This window comes from Jaculus jaculus, chromosome 6 (assembly GCF_020740685.1).
Source record: "Jaculus jaculus isolate mJacJac1 chromosome 6, mJacJac1.mat.Y.cur, whole genome shotgun sequence".
Lineage (NCBI taxonomy): Eukaryota > Metazoa > Chordata > Mammalia > Rodentia > Dipodidae > Jaculus > Jaculus jaculus.
In genome coordinates, this window is record NC_059107.1 from 33,729,410 (window position 1) to 33,752,351 (window position 22,942).

At 46.8% G+C, this 22,942-nt stretch overlaps 1 protein-coding gene across 3 annotated transcripts in view; it reads left to right on the forward strand.

Annotated features, from left to right (window-relative positions):
• The first annotated feature begins 3,241 nt into the window (after window positions 1–3,241).
• Slc25a48 (solute carrier family 25 member 48) overlaps window positions 3,242–22,942 on the forward strand; it is a 54,000-nt gene continuing 34,299 nt past the window's right edge. For all 3 annotated transcript variants that reach the window (XM_045152803.1, XM_045152804.1, XR_006637736.1), the window contains exons 1-2: window positions 3,242–3,393; window positions 9,943–9,986. In XM_045152803.1, coding sequence (XP_045008738.1) covers window positions 3,348–3,393; window positions 9,943–9,986 — 90 coding nt within the window. In that variant the 5' untranslated portion in view covers window positions 3,242–3,347. The remainder of the gene's footprint in view (window positions 3,394–9,942; window positions 9,987–22,942) is intronic.

Here is a 22,942-nt window from a genome sequence, read left to right on the forward strand (position 1 = left end):
GCTCACCCAAATGATTAAGGATAAGGTACTTAAAGTCAACTGATATAGATGTTAGTCATCTTTACAAAAGACATTGTGTGAGGCCCTAGGCTTGATCTCTCTCTCTCCATATATATATGTACATAGATAGATAGATAGATAGATAGATAGATAGATAGATAGATATAGATAGATAGATATCCCTCCCTCTCTCTCTGTTGGTGAGACAGTTTAGGGTTAACAGGGTTCCCAAAAGTAAACTAAAAGTGGCTGAAGGTAAGAAATGTTCTTGAGCCTGTGAGGAGGAACTTGCCTTCTCCTTTTCTCTCTTTGGCTACAGGAGTTTCCTCCCCATATCTCTCTATCCGTTAAACCCAAGTCCCTACCTAGATCTATTCCTTCCTAATTAAAGCAGTGGATTGCCCACCTAGCAACACCCCCATTTTTAATCTTTTGTTATTGTCATTATTATCATCATTATCATTCACAACATATTTTGTATAGCTACATCATGTGTTAGAGCCCTCTTTTCCCTCATCACTGTCCCCAGTCCTTTGGGGTCACTCCTCACTGTGGGGTTGCAGGTATTCCATATGGGGTTGTGGTTTATGCATTGTGGGAGCAGCAGCCAGTTATTGTGGGTGGGAATGTCTCAACAGGTGGCTTTTACAATCTTTCCACCCCCTCTTCTGCAAAATTCCCGGAACAGTGGTTGGTAAGTTCTTTTTTAAATATTTTATTATTTATTTGTTTGACAGAGAAAAAGGGAGAGGGAGAGAGAGAATGGGTGCACTAGGGTGTCCAGCCACTGCAAACAAACTCCAGAGGCATGCGCCCCTTTGTGCATCTGGCTAACGTGGGTCTTGGGGAATCAAACCTGGATTCGTTGGCCTTGCAGGCTAACATTTTAATCACTAAGCCATCCCTCCAGCCCCTGGTTGGTGAATTTTAAGTGTATTTCAGTGATGAGCTCTTAGTCTCTGGATCTCTGCTTTGGCAGATGCTGAGAACTCTTTGCCTTCTTTGCTTCTCTTAAGCGCTGTAATGCTTGATAATAAAATCTCTGTAAACTTCACCCTCTATGTTCTGTGAATCTCATTCTTTGAATTCATAGAACCCAGAATCCATTGACTCAGTGGAAGTTTTTATTTATTTATTTTCAAGGTAGGGTCTCGCTCTAGGCCAAACGGATCTGGAATTCACTATGTAGTCTCAGGCTGGCCTCGAACTCACAGCGATCCTCCTACCTCTGCCTCCTGAGTGCGAGATTCAAGGCGTGCGCCACCACGCCCCGGCTCAAGGGAAGTTGTGAGTGACTCTGGCAGTCTAGCACTCTAACTTCTGGGTTAAAGTCCAACCGAGAGCTCCATCACCCTCAAACTCACCTCGCATACCTGAGTCAATCATGCCTCTAAAAGCAACATGTAGGTTAGTGTTTGGTTGAATCACCTGGTACTGTAGGTCTGCCAAGTGGTTACGAAAAAGTGCCTGCCTTCAGGCCCATGTGCCTGAAGCTCTCAGTGTGGACTCAGGCTTGTACGTACCCTCAGGGTGAGGCAGCAGCAGCAGAACCTTCATGCTTGGTACAGGGAGAAGAGGGCATGTCTTGGGGCCTGCTTGCACCCCGAGGAGGGTTGGCTGTTTCAGAGCCCTGGCTGGGTGCAGCGGAGTATCCATGGTTTCTGTGCCGGTAGCTGCAAGGCAGAGTGAAGTGTTACCTGGTCATGTCACCTCAGTCTCAGGGAGCTCCTGGAGGAAGTCCTGCCTCAGTCTTCTTTTATTTTTATTTATTTTTATTTTTGTTTATTTATTTTATTTGAGAGTGACAGACGGAGAGAGAAAGAGGAAGATAGAGAGAGAGAGAGAAGGTGCTCCAGGGCCTCCAGCCTCTGCAAACGAACTCCAAATGTGTGCTCCCCCTTGTGCATCTGGCTAACGTGGGTGTTGGGGAATCGAGCCTCGAACTGGGGTCCTTAGGCTTCACAGGCAAGCGTTTAGCTGCTAAGCCATCTATCTCTTCAGCCTCCCCCCCCCCCCAGCTCATGTATTTATACTCTCTTTTGGTCACTCTTCTGCCATCACAGGTTTTATTCCCATCACAAATCCCACTTATACGTACATACTTACAGACCTGCATATCAGAGAGAACACAGTCTTTCTGAGTTTGGTTGTTTCTCTTAATACAATCGGCCTAGACGCCCACTAGCCCAAGCCGTGCTTACTTAGTACTTGGCGGGTTTGAAGCTGATATCCTGTACCCATCACTCACAAGTAGATAGGGCTCTCAACCCCAGGACACGAAGAGTTTGGAAAATGCCTTCACTCTAAAACTGGCTCCAGAAATTTGTGTACTCTATTTTTTAAATTATTTTTTGTTGTTTTTAATTTTTTTCTTTTTATTTGAGAGAAAGAGGGGGTATGAATGGGCACACCAGGGCCTCTAGCCACTGCAAACGCACTCCAAATGCATGTGCCACCTTGTGCACATCTGGGTTATGGGGGTCCTGGGGAATCCAACCTGGCCTTTGCAGGCAAGCTGCCTTAACCTCTAAGCCATCTCTCCAGGCCTTGTGTAAGGTGGTTTTTCTTTTTTTTTTTCTTTTATGATAAAGTCAAGTTTAATCTGCCAAATATACAAGTTGAATTTGCAGAGCCTGTTTTGCCTGGGTGCTGTATGGTGACCAGAGGTTTGAAGTGCTCAGTGGGTTCTGTTTTATAACCAAACTCCTGAGGGCCTTCGGTCAGCTCATCAGAGCATTAAGAACTTGTGGTTTACAGTGGTCCTTAGGTGAGAGTTATCTCCGGGCTATTAGAGCTTACATTACATCCAGATCATGTAAATTACCTCATCTCCCAGGTAAATCAGATCATCAGAGCAAGCCTTTGGTGTTTCTAACTTCCTCACCTCGGATAAACTCTGCCTCCCTCTTGCAATGAACTTTGCAAAAATAATCCAAAAGTCATGTCCAGTGTGGACGCTCTGGGAACTGGCTGGCCCTTTTCATCTGGAAGGCTCCCCGAGGTTCTGCTGTTGGAAAGGGAGAGAGGTGGTGGCCAGGAGGGAGGGTTGAGGGAACTCTGCAGGGTGGCCCTTGGAGCCTGGGAAGGGCCTGGCGCACCTTCGCCTGGCCTGAGCGCTGTGCCTTTAAAGTCCGCCGGGGGCGTGATGCGAGCAGCCTGCGGGCGCTCTCGGAGGTGAGCGCGCCTGGCTCCCTGCTCCGGGCTACCTCGGACTCGTGAGTTTGGAGTCCGACCTGCCGGGACTCGGGACTCTCCCGTCCTCCTCCCACGCGCCTGGCCCCGCGGGACATGCCCGGCAGATACTGAGCGGGCCGCTGGCCTGGCTGCGGGGTGGGGGGGTCGAGGCCATGAGCGGCTTCCAGCTGGAAGACTTCGTCGCGGGTTGGATCGGAGGTGAGTGTGCCTGGGCAGACCTGCCGGCGCCCCCGGGAGCTGCGGAGCTCGGTGCCTCGGAGCCCCGGAGCGCGCCCTGCCACCACGCTCCGCCAGGGGACGGTGCCTGCCTGCAGCGCCCCCCCCTTCCCCCGAGCGCCCCATCCTGGAACTGCCGGAGGGTGGGCTTGCCGTTCGTTCCCCTCCAGGATACCTAAGCCAAGCTCTTTACTGTCACCCCGAGCTTCCGATTAGGCCCCCCGAGGAGGAACGCCGAGCCTGTAATCATTAAACAGCTGCGGTGAACAGCCAGCCAATGGAGCCACCCCGATGCGCACACACCCTTCAGTGACTCGAATGCGCACCTGAGTTTGGGAACGTGGCTGGTGTGGATGCGTGGTACACGTGGCGGTGGAACCCAGGCGCGGGGTACCAAGGAGCCCCCAGCAGGGAGTGGAGCTCGGGGTGCAGATGCCCAAGGAAGCTGGAAAGAGCTCTTTCTGTCTTCATCTACTGTCCGCTTTCACAGTTCACCTTCTATGCTGCTCCTTTCTACACCCTCTAAAAATATTATTACTTGTTTTAGTTTTTCTTTTTTTAAATAATTTATTTGCAAGGAGAGAGAGAGAGAGAGAATGGGCATGCCAGGGCCTGCAGCCACTGCAAACGAACTCCAGACGCATGTGCCCCCTTGTGCATCTGGCTCACGTGGGTCCTGGGAAATAGAACCTGGATCCTTTGGCTTTGCAGGCAAACGCTTTAACCGCTAAGCCATTTCTCCAGTCCCCTCCGCCCCCGTTTTTAAGCTAGGGTCTCACTGTAGCTCAGGCTGACCTGGAATTCACTATGAAGTCTCAGGATGGCCTGAAACTCATGGCAACCCTTTTTTACCTCTGCCTCCTTCTGAGTGCTGAACTAAAGGTGTGTGCCATCACGCTGGCAAACAAAAAAACTTATTTGAGAGAGAATGGGCACCAGGGCCTCTAGCCACTGCAAACGAACTCCTGATGTATGTGCCACCTCGTGCATCCGGCTTAAGTGGATACTGGGGAATTGACCCTGGGTCCTAAGGCTTTGAAGGCAAGAGCTCTAAGAGCTAGCCCTCCTTCCCACACTCTCGAATCCCCCACGCTCTTCTCCATTCCCCACCGCAGCTTCCACTCGCCATCATTTCGTGGAGGCAAAACTGTACTGTGAGCCTCAGGCACAATCTCCCCACGAGAGCCAATCCCTGCTTGCTGGGTGATGGTGTGGAGGGCGTCAGTGTAGTCTGGGCCTCAGCTACCCGTCAGGGCAGCTCCCACCAGCCATGGCAGCTTACTGAAGCTGGATGGATACTTAGCAGGTACTAAGTGCCTGACATACTCCCTGCATACACACACACACACATAGAAAAAGAGAGTGAGCGAGCAACTTGTTGAAGTTTATTTCATACATCAGAAGTTTCTCCCAGTTCAACTGTACAAGTACAGGATTTAATATTTTTTCTAAGTGGTATCTATTACTTATATTAATTACAGAGCATTTAAAAATATTTTTATTGCCGGGCGTGGTGGCGCATGCCTTTACTCCCAGCACTCGGGAGGCAGAGGTAGGAGGATTGCCATGAGTTCAAGGCCACCCTGAGACTATAGAGTTAATTCTAGGTCAGCCTGCACCAGAGTGAGACCCTACCTCGAAAATCCAAAAAATATATTTTTTTATTGACAACTTACATAATTATAAACAATATCCTATGGTAATTCCTTCCCTCCCCCCAATTCCTCCTTTGAAACTCCACTCTCCATCATATCCCCTCCCCCTCTCAATCAGTCTCTCTTTTATTTTGATGTCATGATCTTTTCCTCTTTTTATGATGGTCTTGTGTAGGTAGTGTCAGGCACTGTGAGGTCATGGATATCCAGGCCATTTTGTGTCTGGAGGAGTACGTTGTAAGGAGTCCTACCCTTCCTTTGGCTCTTACATTCTTTCCGCCACCTCTTCCTTAATGGACTCTCTGAACCATGGAAGGTGTGATTGAGATATTTCAGTGCTGAGCACTCCTCTGTCACTTCTTCTCAGCACCTTGGTGCCTCCTGAGTCATCCCAAGGTCACTGCCATCTAAAAAGAGAAGGTTCAATTACAGAGCATTTTCATAGCTTGGTAAGATCACATGCTCATTAGACTTAAGCCTTGCCCCTTCCCCCCTCGGCCTCCCTCCGCCGACAACCTCTAAATTCACATATCTTACAACATACAACATAGTGTATTGTTGAATCCTGCAATATGTGTGTGCCACCATGCCTTGTTTTGTGTTTGTTTTTTTTTTTTTACGGATATGAAAATTCCATCTTTAAAGATAAGAATCAGTTGGCAAATGTACATAAAATGATTCTCAAGATATATAATAAGGTTTGCATCATTGCCACAATCATACAAATTTTGAAAAATGCTCAAAAAGTTTTATCAGAAAGTTAGAAGTAGTATTCACATATTTCTCTTTTGTTTTGTGTTTTTAAGGTAGGGTCTCACTCTAGCCCAGGCTGACTTGGAACTCACTTTGTAATCCCAGGCTGGCCTTAAACTCACAGTGATCCTCCTATCTCTGCCTCCCAAGTGCTGGGATTAAAGGTGTGAGTCAACACACCCAGATTGTGTTTATTTATTTATTTTGGTTTTCTGAGGTAGGATATTCGCTGTAGCCCAGGCTGATCTGGAACTCACTGTGTAGTCTCAGGCTGGCCTCGAACTCACAGTGATTCTCCTACCTCTGCATCCCAAGTGCTGGGATTCAGAGACATGCACCATCACACCTGGCTATTTTATTTTTTGAGGTTTTGTGAATAGGATTTTTTCCCATGATTTCTTTCTCTGCTCATTTATCATTGGTGTACAAGAAAGCCACTCACTTTTTTTAAATGTCATTTTGGTTTCCTGCCACTTTGTTCGAAGTGTTTATCAATTCTGGGAGTTTTGTGGTGGACCCTTTAGGGTGTCCTATGTGTAGCAGCGTATTATCTGCATATAAGGGTTCTTTCTCGTCATTCTTTCCTATCTGCACCGCTTCGGTTTCCTCCTCTTGTCTCACTGCTCTAGCTAAGGCTTCAACCACAGTGTCGAATAGCGGTGGAGAGAGTGGACACCCTTGTCTTGTCCCCGATCTCGGTGGAATGCTTCCAGTTGCTCTCCATTTAGTGTGATGTTCGCTATAGGTTTGTCGACTATAGTCTTTGTTATGCTGAGATACGCCCCTTCCATCCCTAGCGCCTGGCTTATCCAGGACTTTTATCATGAAAGGATGTTGGATTTTGTCACAGGTATTTTTCTGCATCAATTTTGATGATGGTGTGATTTCCTTTTTTTCAAGGTAGGGTCTCACTCTAGCGCAGGCTGACCTGGAATTCACTATGGAGTCTCAGGCTGGCCTCAAACTCAAGGCGATCCTCCCACCTCTGCCTCCTGAGTGCTGGGATTAAAGGTGTGCACTGCCACACCTGGCTTGATCATGTGATTTCTGTCCTCCATTATTATTATTATTTTTTTTTCCCCAAAGTAGGGCCTCATTCTAGCCCAGGCTGACTTGGTGTTCACTTTGTAGTCCCAAGCTGGCCCCAAAACTCACAGTGACAACTCCTGCCTCTGCCTCCCTAATGCTAAGTTTAAGTCAGGCTTCTGTCCTCCATTTGTCTGGCACATTTATCAATTTATGTGTGTTGAGCCATCCCTGCCTCTGAGATGAAGCCCACTTCAATGTGTTATATAATATTTTTGATGTGTTCTGAGTTTGGGTTGCTAGTATTTTATTGAGAAGATTTGTGTCTTTGTTCATCAGGGAAAAATGGTCTATGATTTCTTCCTTCCCTTCCTCCCTCCCCCCTCCTTCCCTTCCTCATTTCTTCTTTCTTTCCTTCCTTCTTTCTTTCTTTTTGCTGTTGTCTTTCTTAATGACTTTGCATGGCAGAATGCCACAAAAATACTCTAAATTTTGTCTGAAATTATACAAATCTCTGAGATCCTAAGGTCTGCCCAGGAATCCCACGTTTTTTTTTTTTTTTTTTTTTTCCAGGTAGGGTCTCACTCTAGCCCAGGCTGACGTGGAAGTCACTACTTGATCTTATACTCCCTGCTTTTGGGTGGGTAGGCTAAGGAATGTGGGATACTGGCCCAAGGTTGGATCTGAATAGCTGCTGGGGGCTGAGGGATGCCTGAACCACTATGGGGGGACAGAGGGGCACCAGGAGACCAAACACCCTCCTTCCTGCTGGGAGGAATCTCTTGCTTCTGCTGTTTACTGCCTCTCTCCCCCAGCTCAGTTTAGGGGGATGTAAGAGGTGGGAGGGGACAGGAGGCTCTAGATCCAGGGGTCAAGTGTTTTGGGACTAGCTGGTTTCTCTGTCCCTAAGTGCCTAACACTCCAGGGTGTCTTGTGTGGCTCAGCTGTTAGACCATCTCTGCTGCGCAGGCATTGCCCGCTCCGTCACTGTGGCAGAGGAAGCCTGTCTGAGTCAGTCACCAAGTCCACCAGGGCGTTTTCCACCAAGTGGCCTTGGGGACAGCCTTGCTTCCCTCGCAGCCATCCAAGTATGTGTGTGGCTAGGCTTTCTCTTCAGGGAGAAGATCCAGGCATAGAAGCTTCCTTCTTGAGCTCCCCTGGGGCAGTTCCTGCCACTGCTTCCTTGTTTGCTAAATAAATGTTTGCAGAGCTCACCGTGATTTTAAAAAAATATTTTATTTTTATTTATTTATTTGAGAGAGAAAGAAGGAGAGAGAGAGAGACAGAGAGACAGAGAGACAGAGACGCGGGGGGGGGGCAGAGAATGGTCGCACCAGGGCCTCCAGTGACTGCAAATGAACTCCAGACTCCTGCGCCACGCCACCTTGTGCATCTGGCTTACATGGGTCCCGAGGAATTGAACCCGGGTCCTTTGCCTTTGTAGACAAGTGCTTTAGCTGCTAAGCCATCCCTCCAGCCCTCAGTTTACTGTTTTTTATTTTTATTTTAATTTTTTGGGTTTTTGAGGTAGGGTCTTGCTCTAGCCTAGGTTGACCTGGAATTCGCTATGTAGTTTCAGGGTGGCCTTGAACTACGGGTGATCCTCCTACCTCTGCCTCCCAAGTGCTGGGATTAAAGATGTGTGCCATCACACCCGACATAGTTTACCTTTTAAAAAGTTATTAAAATTTATTTTATTTCATTTATTTGAAAGAGAGATACATAAATAGTCAGGGAGAGAGAGAAAGAATGGGCGTGCCAGGGCCTCTAGCCACTACAGATGAACTCCAGATGCACACGTCCCCTTGTGATTCCTAGGGAATCAAACCTGGGTCCTTTGGCTTTTCAGACAAGTGCCTTAACTGCTAAGCCATCCCTCCAGCCCCATAGTTTACGTTTTATTAAATTTTTGTTGTTGTTTATTTATTTGAGAGTGACAGAGAGAGAAAGAGTGAGAGAGAGAGAGAGAGAGAGAGAGAGAGAACGGGCACGCCAGGGCCTCCAGCCTCTGCAAACGAACTCCAGACACGTGCTCACCCTTGTGCATCTGGCTAACGTGGGACCTGGGGAACCGAGCCTCGAACCGGGGTCCTTAGGCTTCACAGGCAAGCGCTTAACCGCTATGCCATCTCTCCAGCCCCCCCATACTTTACTTTTTAAGATGACTGTAGCAGATCCTGTCTATGCCCATTAAAGTCACTCCCAATCTCTCCTCCTCCCAGCCTTGAAATTTACTAATCTGCTTTCTGTCTTCATGGATTTATCTGCTCTGGATCATTCACATCAGCTAAATTACAAGCAAACTTACTGTTTCACTTAGCGTGGTGTTTTGCTGAGGTTGCAGCATGGCTCAGTACTCCACTCCTCCTTGTGGCTAGACAGCATTCCATGATGTGGATATACGACATTGACTCATTTTCTATCAGCTGATGGACAGTTGGGCTGTCCCCACTCTTTCTATTCCTATTGTAAACAATGGTGCTGTGAGCACAGGTGTGCACAGTCTTTTGTTGTTGTTGTTGTTTTTGAAGCAGGGTCTCACTCTATCCCCAGGCTGACCCTTTCCTCCCACAAGCTACTTCTGGTCAAGTGTTTAGTCCCAGCCAGGAGAAGGGAACTGCTACCTGATATGATGGAAGGGATTAATTCTATTCTTTTGCATGTGGATATCCTGTTGTCTTGGTTCCTTACTTTCCATCTGGGGTATGACTTAAGACAAGACCCAGGTTTTATTCCACTTTTTCCACCTTTCTTTTCTTTTCTTTTCTTTCTTTCATTTTTCAAGGTAGGGTCTTGCTCTAGCCCAGGCTGATCTGGAATTCACTATGTAGTCTCAGGGTGGCCTCAAACTCTCAGCAATCCTCCTACCTCTGCCTCCCAAGTGCCAGGATTAAAGGCGTGCGCCACCACCCCTGACTTTTCCACCTTTCTTGATAACTGAGCGAGACTGAACACAGTGGAAGGCCCACTAGGGGAGAATTGTTGACTGAATGACTGTATGTGCCTAAGCTCTCTGTCATGTTCCAAAAAAAGAGCTAGCTGATGCAAATCAGGAGTACAGGATCGGTGTGACCAGATGTCCCTCTCTGACCCACAGGTGCAGCCAGTGTCATTGTTGGCCACCCTCTGGACACGGTGAAGGTAACTATGTGTTTCTTACTACCTCTTAGAAAGGGACCTGGAGTGGTTCTGCCTCTGAGACTGTCTCTAATGCCCTGAGACTCTCCAGCCCAGGCTAGGTTCTCCAGTGCTGGCCAGATAGGGCAGGGGGTGGACGTCAGGAGTCCCACTTTGGAGCAGCTTTCTCTTTGTCTCTGTGAATGTCCTGTGCCTGCCATGGGTCCTCTTGAGCCAGTGGGTGAGGGCTCTGGACACTGCTGAGTGTCCTCCAGGAAGTCCCTCCTGAGCTTTGCCGCCAGGAAAGACTCTCAGTGTGAGACGGTGTCTGGGGCCAAAATATAAGGCTGGGTTTCCAGTAACTAGAAAGGGAAGGGACCAGGAAGGGCGGAGGCACTGAAGTGGAGACAATGGTGAGGACACTTGGGAAAGGCTAGTGTGCCCAGGCTTGCCCATGCATCAGGTTCTGGGGTACAACTATGGATCCGAATCCAGGCAAGGTGGGGCAGTCCTCAGAGGATTTGGATGTCAAGTTAGTATTTCTTTTTCATTTTAACAAATTTATTTATTTGAGAGAGAGAGAGAGGCAGAAAGAGAGAGGAAAAGAGGGAGAGATAATGGGCATGCCAGGGCCCCCAGCCACTGCAAACAAACTCCATATGCATGCGCCACCTTGAATATCTGGCTTACATGGGTCCTGGGGAATTGAACCTGAGTCCTTAGGCTTTGCAGGCAAACATCTTAGCTGCTGAAACATCTATCCAGCCCTTGTTTGTTTTTTGAGGTAGGGTCTCTCTCTAGCCCAGGCTAACCTGGAATTCACTACATCATCTCAGGCTGGCATCAAACCTCCTACCTCAGCCTCCCATTTAAGGTATGCACCATCATGGCCAGGCTTTAAAGTTTTTAAAAGGTTTTTTACATTTCTTATTTATTTATTTGCAAGCAGAGATAGAGAGAAGAGAGAAAAATACAGAGACAATGTGCATGCCAGGGCCCGTAGCCATTGCAAATGACCACCAGATACATGTGCCCCTTGTGCATCTGGCTTACGTAGGTCCTGGGGAATTGAATCTGTGTCCTGTGGCTTCACAGGCAAACACCTTTACCACTGAGCAATCTCTCCAGCCCTAAGATTTTTTTGTTGTTGACAATCTTCATAGATATGCACAACGTACCATGGTCATAATCCCCTCCAACCATCCTCCTTTATCCTCTTCCCCCTGTTCCTCTCTACTGAATCCCTTCTGTTCAACTTGCCCCTCTTCTATTTTGATGTGATGACTTTTATGTCATCTTCTCCTTCTATTATGCAGGTCTTGTGTAGGTGGCGTCAAAGCATTCCTCCCCTTCCTTTGGCTCTTACATTCCTTCCACTCCATTCTTCCATAATGTTCCCTGAACCTTGGAGGGAGTGATAGAGGTGTCCCATTTAGGGCTGAGTAATTCAGCAGTCGCTTATTCTCATCACTGTAGCCAGTTATAAGTTTGTAGTAAGTGCCGTCCACTATGAAAGGTATCTCTTATCAAAGATGACAGCTGCAGTAATCTATGGGCATGATTATGAATGCTCAGAAAGCAATTTGGCAGGCATGCGGTATTCATTTAGCAAAGCAATGGTAGTAGTTTCTTCCCTAAGGCCCATGGCCTCCTTAGCAACAGGCTTTTGACTGGGCTTACAGTACCGGATGTGAATTCCGCTTTTGTGGAGTGGGCCTTGAATCCAATCAGAAAGGAGTTGGTTGTGCCCATAACAGTTGTGCCACTATTGCCCCCGTGGGTACATGTTGCCTGGCCTGTCAGTAGCTTCACAGTCAAGGCCCACAGCTGAACAGAACTGTTGGTGACAATTCTTCTCTAGCAGCCTGCCACTATGATACCTAGCTAATGAGGGAGGAAGCTTCTAGTTCAGTCCTGGCTTGATTCCTCCATGTCCTAAAACCGAAGTATATGGTGCCTTTGGCAACAGTGTCTTACCATCTACTTCCGGTGGGCAGCCAACAGCAGTGGCAATGGTCTATATTATTTTTAGGGCCTCGAGGACCTTGTTGGTCAAGAACTCTTACTGCTGGCCCTGCAGTTTTCTTTTAATAAACTTATGGCTTCTGGAAGCATTTTTGCACACCCTCACAGGCTACCTTTTTTTTTTCTTTCTTCAAGCGTTTTAGCTGCTGTTTTAATGTTTACAGTCACAGGCTGCTGGAGAATTTTTCTCATTCTACTTGCTGTGTACCCAACCATAAAGTTCCCAAGAATTTCACAGCCATACCTGGCTCTGCACCCTGTGTGAACTGATCCCTTCCTTCGCTTTTTTCTTCTAGTTTTTTTTTTTTCTTTTTTTCTTTTTTTTGAGGTAGAGTCTCATTCTAGCCCAGGCTGACCTGGAATTCACTCTGTAGTCTCAGGCTGGCCTCAAACTCACAGTGATCCTCCTACCTCTGCCTCCTGAGTGCTGGGATTAAAGGCGTGCGCCACCACACCTGGCTCTATTTTCCCCCAGTTTTAAAACTATTATTTACTTATTTATTGATGAGCAGAAAGGGGAAAAGACAGAGAGGGAGAGAATGGGTGCGCCAGGGCCTCTTGTCACTGCAAATGAACTCCCCATACATGTGCCACTTTGTGCATCTGGCTTTATGTGAATACTTGGGGTTCCGAGCAAAGGAATGCAGGCTGGCAGGCTTTGCAAGCAAATGCCTTGAACCACTGAGCCATCTCCCCCGCCCCTCTAAATCTGCGAGACACTGAGAGGTCAGCGCTGTCTATGCAATGAACCCTTGTGCAGTGTGTGGACGGGATCACTGAAACTCATCTCCCACCACTCAAAGCAAAAGCCTGTTGATCCCAGCAGTCAGTAGTTAAAAGACTTAAGGAATATTAGGAAGGCCCAATGCAGCAAAGAAAAGATTTCCTACCTTTTGTTGATTGTTTCCTCAAAAGATCTACCTTGGGTTAGGAGTGGTGGCGCATGCCTTTCATCCCGGCACTCAGGAGGAAGAGGTGGGAGGATCACTGTGAGTTCAAGGCCACCCTGAATGAATTCTAGATCAGCCTGGGCTAGAGTGAGACCCTACCTTAGAAAAGAAAGAAAGAAAGAAAGAAAGAAAGAAAGAAAGAAAGAAAGAAAGAAAGAAAGAAAGAAAGAAAGAAGGAAAGAAGGAAGGAAGGAAGGAAGGAAGGAAGGAAGGAAGGAAGGAAGGAAGGAAGGAAGGAAGGAAAGAAAGAGGCCAGGAGTGGTGGCGCACACCTTGAATCCCAGCACTCGGGAGGCAGAGGTGGGAGGATCGTCGGGAGTTCGAGGCCACCCTGAGACTACAGAGTGAATTCCAGGTCAGCCTGGGCTAGAGTGAGACCCTACCTTGAAAAACCAAAAAAGAAAAGAAAAAAAAAGAAAAAGAAAAAAGAAAAAGTAAAAGAAAGAAAGAAGATCAATGTTGGTATCAGGGCATGGGAGGCACTACGGTAACTCAGTCATTCTCCACAAGCTGTCTTTTCCTGCTGGGGTGCCGTCCCAGGGCTGCTCAGAGGCTCAGATGGGTTGCAGTTGCTCTGACGCGTCTAGAGCCAAGGAATTCCATAGGCATACTCTCACCTGCTGAGCCCACATAGTCTCCCTGGGTGTGAAAGTCTCTGGGCCTGGGCTGCAGCTCATTGCTGTTGGCCACACCTGGCTGTTCCGAGGCCTCTGGGCTGGGTGAATAATTTCCACCTCCAGTGTACTTTCTTGTAGGAGAGAAATGTACATAGCTTCCTATAGGGAGACAAATGTCCACCCTGAGAAAAGCTTGGTCTTTTTCGTCTGCAAAATTCTGTCATGATATCTTTTTGTTGTGTTTTTTTGTTTGTTTGTTTGTTTGGTTTGGTTTTTCAAGGTAGGGTCTTATTGTAGCTCAGGATGACCTGGAATTCACTATGTAGTCTCAGGGTGGCCTCGAACTCACAGCAATCTTCTACCTCTGCCTCCCCAGTACTGGGATTAAAGGTGTGCATCACCACACCCGGCTCAGTTCTGTCATTATATCTTTAAAAAATTTTTTTTGTTTTTATTTTATTTATTTATTTGAGAGTGACAGACAGAGAGAGAAAGAGAAAGAATGGGTGCCTCAGGGCTTCCAGCCACTGCAAACGAACTCCAGATGCGTGCACCCCTTGTGCATCTGGCTAACGTGGGTCCTGGGGAATTGAGCCTTGAACCGGGGTCCTTAGGCATGACAGGCAAGCACTTAACTGCTAAGCCATCTCTCCAGCCGCTGTCATTATATCTTTATTAAACTTTTTTTTCTTTTGATTTTCAAGGTCTTGTTCAAGCCCAGGCTGACCTGAAATTCACTATGTAGTCTCAGAGTGGCCTTGAACTCATAGCAATCCTCCTACCTCTGCTTCCTAAGTGCTGAGATTAAAGGCATGCACCACCACACCTGGCCCTTATTTATTTATTTATATTTATTTTATTTGTAAGCAGAGAGAGAAGAGAAACAGACATACAGAATGGGCATACCAGGGCTTCTAGCCACTGCAAATGAATTCCATATGCATGTGCCACCTTGTGCATCTGGCTTATGTGGGTGCTGGGGAATTGAACCTGGGTCCTTAAGCTTCTCAGGCAAGAGCCTTAACCACTAAGAAATCTCTCCAGTCCCGTTATTATTAACTTTGTTCAGGCTTTAAGGCCTCCCAGAGGCTCACAAGTACAAATTTGGTATTCTGTCAACTGTTTTCTTATTTGTTTGTATGTTTGTTTTGTTTTGTTTTCAGTGAGTCTGGCTTGACAAAAATCTTGTCACATTTACTTTTGACTGACCCAGACAGGCTTTTGTCTGCCTTTTTCTTTTTCTCACCCCTGTTGATTGCTTTAGCACTTTATGAACCCAATTTACATGAGAGGCTTATCACAGCAGTAGTGCCACCTCTCAGTACCAATTTTCTGTAGTCCCCTACCTTCTAGTTGCTGGCACAAAATACCTGATCTGAAAATACTTAAAAAAGGAAAGGGTTTAATTCAACGTATAGTTTCAAGGGTAAGTTTTGTCATAGAAAAAGCTTGTGATTAAGCCTCCTACCAGATCCCAAGCTGGTAGAGTCTTGGGATTTGGACTTTTGCTGGTGCAATGGTGGTGTGTCTGTTATGGGGAAAACCAACTGCTCTCTAATTGGATTTAAAGTCCACTCCACCAGAAGGAAAGCATGCCTAATATTGAAAACCTATCAAAATTCTATGGTGGGGAGATCATAAGCCCGTTGGTGGGAGGGAGCTGTGACTGTTGCTTGGCTAAATGGATATATCATGCCCACCAACTTATTTTTTAAATATTTATGTTTAAGTCCATATATTAGTGCTGCTTTCAGTTTCAGCTAGAGTTTTCTTTTCAGATGGTATTAATTAGTAGGGAGACTCAACTCATCAATGTTCTGAGATAAGTGGCTGTTGAGTGTTCTGTGCTAAGTGAGACATCTTATCACACCATCCAAGGCTCAGGGACCATTACAGAAGAGGGAACAGAAAGAATCAAAGAGCTAAAAGATGGGAGGGAATGCTCTGGCTGTCGCATTCATGACCTCGCAACAACTGTCACTACCTGAAAAAGACCTGTACAATATTGGGCCTATCAACATGTTGTCATGGATGATGGAGGAAGGCAAAAAAAAAAAAAAAAAATTGACATCAAAATAGAAGCAGGACTAGTTGGGAAGAAGAAGGATTTAAGTAGAAAGCAGGAAAAGGGACAAAAAATCATGGGAGGAGATTCTAATCAAAATACTTTATGTACATGTATGAAAATTTTCAATAAAAAGTTAAAAAGGGCTGGAGAGATGGCTTAGCGGTTAAGGCACCTGCCTGTGAAGCCTGAAGACCCATGTTCAGCTCTTCTGATCCCACGTAAGCCAGACACACAAGGTGATGTAAGCACACACGATTACACATGCACATGAGGTGGCACATGCATCTAGAGTTCGATTGCAGTGGCTGGAGGCCCTAGCATGCCATTTCTCTCTCTTACTCTCATTAAAAAAAATTAAAAAGGGTTGGAAAGATGACTTACTGGTTAAGGCACTTGCCTGTAAAACTGAAGGATGAGGTCTAATTCTCCAGGACCCATGTAAAGCCAGATGTACAAGGTGGCACATAAGTTCTGGAGTTCATATGCAGTGGCTAGAGACCCTGATGTACCAATTCTCTGCCTCTTTCTCCCCCCCACCCAAATAAATAAATAAAATATTTTTTAAAGTCCCCAAATTTATTATTTCACAGTTTAGGAAGCAGGATGCTCAAAAGCTCTGAGTGGTTCCATCTATGTTTCTCTCCAAGATTCGGCTGTCACTTAAAGTCCCAACATTCATGGGCTGTATTTGGGGAAAACTTTTCTGTAAGAGGATCTGGTTCATGTTCAGCATGAGAGCCTCCTGCCAAAGCACCCGTGTGGTGGTGAGGCTCAGGTGTCCTGCCTCTGATATGCCCAGCGGCAGGGCACTAGGCATGTGTTTACTTTAGAACATCCTCCTTCCTCTTGGCTGACATTTTCTATGTAGTCCCTGCCCACTGAGAAGGCCCAAACAAGCACAAATATCAGTGCAATCTCAACCTCACCACCTACCCTTCATTGACTCATTGAACCGAGCCTTGATTTGCTTGCCTGTAAAATGGGCACACAGAACCTCTCTGAAGCCATTGTAAAGATTGTCCTTGGAGGAACTGAAGACAGTAACAAGCATTGCATTCCTACCTTTATGAGCCAACTTCTGAGTGGCTGGAGGCAAATAAGTGGTCTTCCTAAGGTCCCAGGACTCACTTGTAGAAGACCCCATATAAGCTACTTGTCTCATTAATAAGACTAAAATACATGACAAAAAGAGAAATGGGTTGTTTCAGCTTGCGGTTTGGGGGTACAGCCCATCATGGTGGGGAAGGCATGGCAGAGGGGCGTGAGGCAGCTGCTCACGTCCAGTCTGCAGTGAGGAAGCGGAGAGGGAGGAAGGCCGCTGCTCAGCCAGCTCTCTGCTTCTCATCCACTGTGGGAACCCCAGCCCACGGAAAGGTGCCACTCATAGTTAAGCTGAGTCTTCCAAACTCAACCTAATCAAGAAAGCCCTTCATAGGCAGACCTAGAGGCTCTTTTCCTAGGCGACTCTAGGGCCTGTCAAGTTCGTGATTATAAACCATTTACAGGCTCCATCATCAGGCCCTGAGCTGCTGTTCCCAGGCAAAGACTACTTCCCTGCCTGTGGCTGCTCTGTCTCTGATGCAGGGGAATGGCTTCTCAGTGGAATAGGACTTGGGGTTTCTGGCCCCTAAAGCTCTATAAAAATTAACTTGCATTATTCCTTTGAGGTGGGGTCTCGCTCTGGTCCAGGCTGGTATGGGATTCAATATATACTCTCAGGGTGGCCTCGAACTCACAGTGAACCTCCTACCTCTGCCTTCTGAGTGCTGGGACTAAAGGTGTGTGCCACCTTGCCCAGCTTAAACGTGCATTGTTTTAAGCCCCTCCGGAAGCAATAGGAAACGAATACTGGAAATATATCTGTAAAGCCAGTGGTACCTGTGTTTCCAAGTGATATAAATGCCCCAAGCGGCTCATATGGCATCAGTGTGCACCCAAGATCAGCTCCCATTGTCCTGGTACCTTGTCTTGACTGCTGAGTTTAGCGTCATGCCAGTTCTCAGCGTGTCTAGGCGACCTTTGCCTCAGCCTCAGCCATGGCTTTGAAGAGATTCTGGTATCCAAGTTTTTTTTTTTTTTTTTTTTTTTTTTCGAGGTAGGGTCTCACTCTGGCCCAGACTGACCTGGAATTCACTCTGGAGTCTCAGGGTGGCCTTGAACTCATGGCGATCCTCCTACCTCTGCCTCCCGAGTGCTGGGTTTAAGGCGTGCGCCACCACGCCCAGCTAGGTATCCGAGTTTTGTTCCTGGACGAGGCCGCTCATGTGCTATTCATACGAGTGCCATCTGCACTAACCCTGAATGGGGACTTGATCTCTACAGGGCAGGCTACCATTCAATGGCAGAGTTGTGACCAGCCAGGGTCAGAGTTGAGCTCATGCTGGCTTTAAGTGGGGAGCACAGGGAGGTGTCCCCTGGTCCTTGTCCTTGTTGAGAACGCAAGGACCTGAAGGTAGACCTCTATGGCTCTGCTCAACAAAGAGATTACAAGGGTCCAGTTCCCACGCTGCCACATCTCTCAGGGCATCTCTTCCACTTCCCACTTTCAAATCATGTTTTCCTCATCACCACTCAGCCCTGCTTAACCTCAGTTTATTTTTATCCATAGCGTTCCCCAACACGGGGGACATCCGACATTTTGGGCCACACTGGATAAATAAGAATTGTCTTGGGCCACACTTTAAATATACGAACACTCATGACAGCTGATGAGACAAAACTGTTTAATTTTTGTAGTATCCATCAGCCACAGATAAGCAATTAAGTCCTCACATAATAATCCTAATTATGCAGGGCCTCACTTGAAGAGTTTGAAATAAATTTTACTGACAGTGTTCATACATGAATATAATGTAACTTATTCATAATTCTCTCCTATCACCTGCTTTTGTCCTCTCCTTTGCTCATTCCACTGAACTCCTTCTTCTCTCCAACTGGTCCCTCTTTTGACTTTTTAAGACTCTCCTCTGTTGTGGCAGATTGAATGCATGTCCCCCATAGACTCAGACATTTTACATTTTTAATTTTTATTTATTTGAGAAAGAGACTGATAGAATGGGCACGCCAGGGCCTCCAGCCACTGCAAACAAACTCCAGGCACATGCGCCACCTTGTGCATCTGGCTTATGTGGGTCCTGGGGAATCAAACCTGGGTCCTTTGGCTTTGGAGCAAGCACCTTAACCACTAAGTCAGGCACTTTATTAAAATGGAGTTTGCAGCTTCAGCCCCTAGCTGGCAGACTCCTTTCTCTGGGGAGGGTCTGAATTCCAGCCTAAAGGGATGCAGAGAGATGTTTTGAGCTCTGGCGTGTGGTGCTGGCTGTCTGGTGGTGTCTCTCTGCTTGGCTTTATGAATGGTAGCCAGCCTCTTCCACAGTTGGGTGGAATGTCCCATGGATCTGCAAGCTTGAAATAAACCCCTTCCTCTCATAAACTGTGTCTGCTTTGGATGTTCAATCCAGCAATGTGGACCTGGCTACAACATCGTCCTCTGCGTTGATGGGCCCGATATTGTGCAGTTCTTATAGAGGTGGCAACAGCCACGCTGAGGTCATGAATGTAGCCATCACTGTGTAGGATAGGGTCCTGCAGTACTCATCCCTGTCCTCTGTGGTTCTCGGATTCTTTCTGTCCCCCTCTTCTCCAGGGTTCCCGGCTGGGCCTTGGAGGTTGTGATAGAGATGTCTCATTGAGTGCTGAGCGCTCAGCAGTCACTTATTCACAGCGCTTTGATCAGTTTTGAGTCTTCAGTATCCGCCGACATTGCAAAACAAAGCTGCTTTGGCCAAAGGTGAGAGCAGCAATAATCTGTGCTCATAAACACAATCTAAATATTTAGAGGACACAATGATTGCCACAACATATCCATTGAGCCAGAGTAACTGCCCCCCCCCCCACACACACACCATAAGGTCTATGAGCTTCCCAGGCTATAGACGTTTCTAAAAAATTATTTTTTTATTGACCACTTTCATACACAATGAAGCATGGTAATTCCCTCCCCCCTACATTCCCCTTCACAATTCTATTCTCCATTGTGTACCCTTCCCCTCTTGATCAGTCTCTCTTTTATTTTGATATCATATTTTCCTTCTATTATGATGGTCTTGGGTAGGTAGTGTCAGGCACTGTGAGGTCATGGATATCCAGGCCATTTTATGTCTGGAGGAGCACGTTGTAAGGAGTCCTACCCTTCCTTTGGCTCTTACGTTCTTTCCACCACCTCTTCCACAATGGACCCTGAGCCTTGGAAGGTATGATAGAGATATTTCAGTGCTGAGCACTCCTCTGTCACTTCTCAGCACTGTGGTGCCTTCTGAGTCATCCCAAGGTCACTGCCATCTGAAAAGAGAAGCTACTCTAACCAAAAGTGAGAGTAGTATTAATATATGGGTACGAATGTTATGAGAAATGTTTACCTGGTAGTTTAGTGAGCATAATATGTACATTTAGACAGACACCAGCAGATGTTACACCCCCATGTAGCTCATGACTTCCCCCATCATAGGTTTTCAGTATCAGGCATGTATGCCCTCCCATGGAGTGGGCCTCCAGTCCAATTAGGGAGTGGTTGGTTTCCCCCATAACAGATATACCACTCCAGGCTATAGATTTTTAAACAAGCTTTTCATTACCTGGCATGAATTTCTTCCCCATTGAGTGGCCTCTGGTCCAATCAAGAGAACAGTTGGGTACCTCCATAACAGTTACGCTACTATTTCACCCATGGATACCTCTTGCCTGGCTGGTCAGTTGTGTAGCACATATGTTGGAGCCACTGCTGGCTAAGACTGTTTTGTTTTGTTTTGGTTTTGGGTTTTTCAAGGCAGGGTTTCACTTTAGCTCAGGCTGAGCTAGAATTCACTATAGAGACTCAGGGTGGCCTCGAACTCACTGCAATCCTCCTACCTCTGCCTCCCGAGTGCTGAGATTAAAGGCGTCCAGCTTGGCTAAGACTTTTGATGACTTTTCTCTCCAACCCCACCCTCTAGTAGCCTGCAGAGCACTTCCCAACACAACGAGAGCTAGTCATCGGAGAGGAGGCTTTCAGCTTGATTTCTCAGTGTAGCAGACAGCTTCAGGTTCACTAAGATGAACTTCCAGACCAGGCACAGTTAGGGAGGAAAGGATATTTATTGTAGCTTATAGATCCAGGGGAAGTTCCATAAATGGCAGAAGAAGCTGGCCTGCCTTCACAGGACAAAGCAGAGGGGGAGAAGCACAAGCCAAAAGCCACAGCACACTTCAGGAACTCCTGCTAAGCACATTTTGCATATCTTTACAATGAAATCTGAAACCCACCACCATACCTTAAGATCCACCCAGAGATGGTGCCTCCAGCCAGGTGGCTGCAAATGCAAACTACAAACAAATAAAAAATTGAATATATTGGGGGCCATCTATTCAAACCACCACACTCAGTGTCCTGAAACTGAAGCATGTGGTGTCTTCAGCCACTGGGTCTCCCCAACTAGTTCCGGTGGGCAGCATGAGTTCTGGCAATAGTCCATGTTGTTTGTGGGGGACGCTCAGAGTGGACCTCACGTTGTTGACAGATAGCAGCTTCAAGTTGAGGGAGAGATCCCATTTCAAGGAAAAAGATCTGTGGATGAGAGGACACAAGATGTTCTCCCATGGCCTCTGCATTGTGTACATACGAGGCACACACCTGCACACACACGTGTATGTGCCACACATCACACACATGCTATACATGTACACATAAACACACAGTCATCTATTCACTATTTATTGAACATTCTTCCTTCAACCTTTTTTTTGTTTGTTTGTTTTTACTTTTTATTTGAAACAGGGAGAGAGAGAGAATGAATGTGTGCACACCAGGGCCTCTAGCTACTGCAAACGAACTCCAGATGCATGTGCCACCTTGTGTACCTGGCTTTACTTGGATACTGTGGGGAATCGAATCTGGGTCCTGGCAAATGCCTTAACTGCTAAGCCTGATATCTTTCCAGCCCTGTTTGCTATTTTTTTAAAATATATTTTTATTTATTTATTTATTTGAAAAGAGAGAGGGGAAGAGAGAGAGAATGAATGAGAATGTGTGTACCAAGGCCTCTAGCCACTGAAAACGAACTCCAGATGTATGTGTCACTTTGTGCATCTGGCTCTATGTGGGTCCTGTGGAATCAAACCCAGGTCGTTAGGCTTTGCAAGCTAGTTCCTTAACTGCTGAGCCATCTCGTCAGCCCTCTTATTTATTTTCTGTGACTGAATATCTTTTTCTTAAAAATTTATTTATTTATTTATTTGAGAGCGACAGACACAGAGAGAAAGACAGGTAGAGAGAGAGAATGGGAGCGCCAGGGCTTCCAGCCCCTGCAAATGAACTCCAGATGCGTGCGCCCCCTTGTGCATCTGGCTAACGTGGGACCTGGGGAACCGAGCCTCGAACCGGGGTCCTTAGGCTTCACAGGCAAGCGCTTAACCGCTAAGCCATCTCTCCAGCCCTGAATATCTTTTTAAAAGGTGGATGGATGCCAGTTGCATTCTTGATTTTTTTTTTTTTAAAGGCCAGTGTAGAGAGAGAGAGAGGGTGGAGGTGAAGGGGATGCAGCAGAGGGCAAGGACTCAGGAGGTGGTCCTGGGGCTAGAAAGTAGATGTCCCCAGGACATTAGGAGGGTGGAGTGGCAGAGAGCAACAGGTAGGATGGAGCCCCGATGTTTGGCATTTTGTACTCAAGAAACAGGGCTCATACAGTGCCCATCACCATCACATAGCTGATCTTGATCCTTTAAAAAATATTTTGTTTAATTTAATTTATTTATTTGAGAGCAACAGACAAAGAAAGAAGGAAAGGAGGGCACACCAGGGCCTCCAGTCACTGCAAACGAACTCCAGATGCATGTGCCATCTTATGCATCTGGCTTACGTGGGTCCTGGGGAATCAAGCCTTAAACCAGGGTCCTTAGGCTACACAGGCAAGCGCTTAACTGCTAAGCCATCTCTCCAGCTCTTAAAAATATTTTCAGTGGGCTGGAGAGATGGCTTAGTGGTTAAGGCACTTGCCTGCAAAGTCTAAGGACCCAGGTTTGATTCCTCAGAGCCCATGTAAAGCCAGATGCACCTAGTGGCGCATGCACCTGGAGTTTGTTCACAGTGGCTAAAGGCCCTGGCACACCCATCCATTCTTTCTTTCTCAAATTAAATAAATTAAAATATTTATTTATTTGAAAGAGAGACACACAGAGAGAAAGAGGCAGAGAGAACGAATATGGGCATACCAGGGCTTCCTGCCAGTGCGTGCAAATTCCAGACGCGTGCACCACTTTTCGTATCTGGTTTTACGTGGGTGCTGG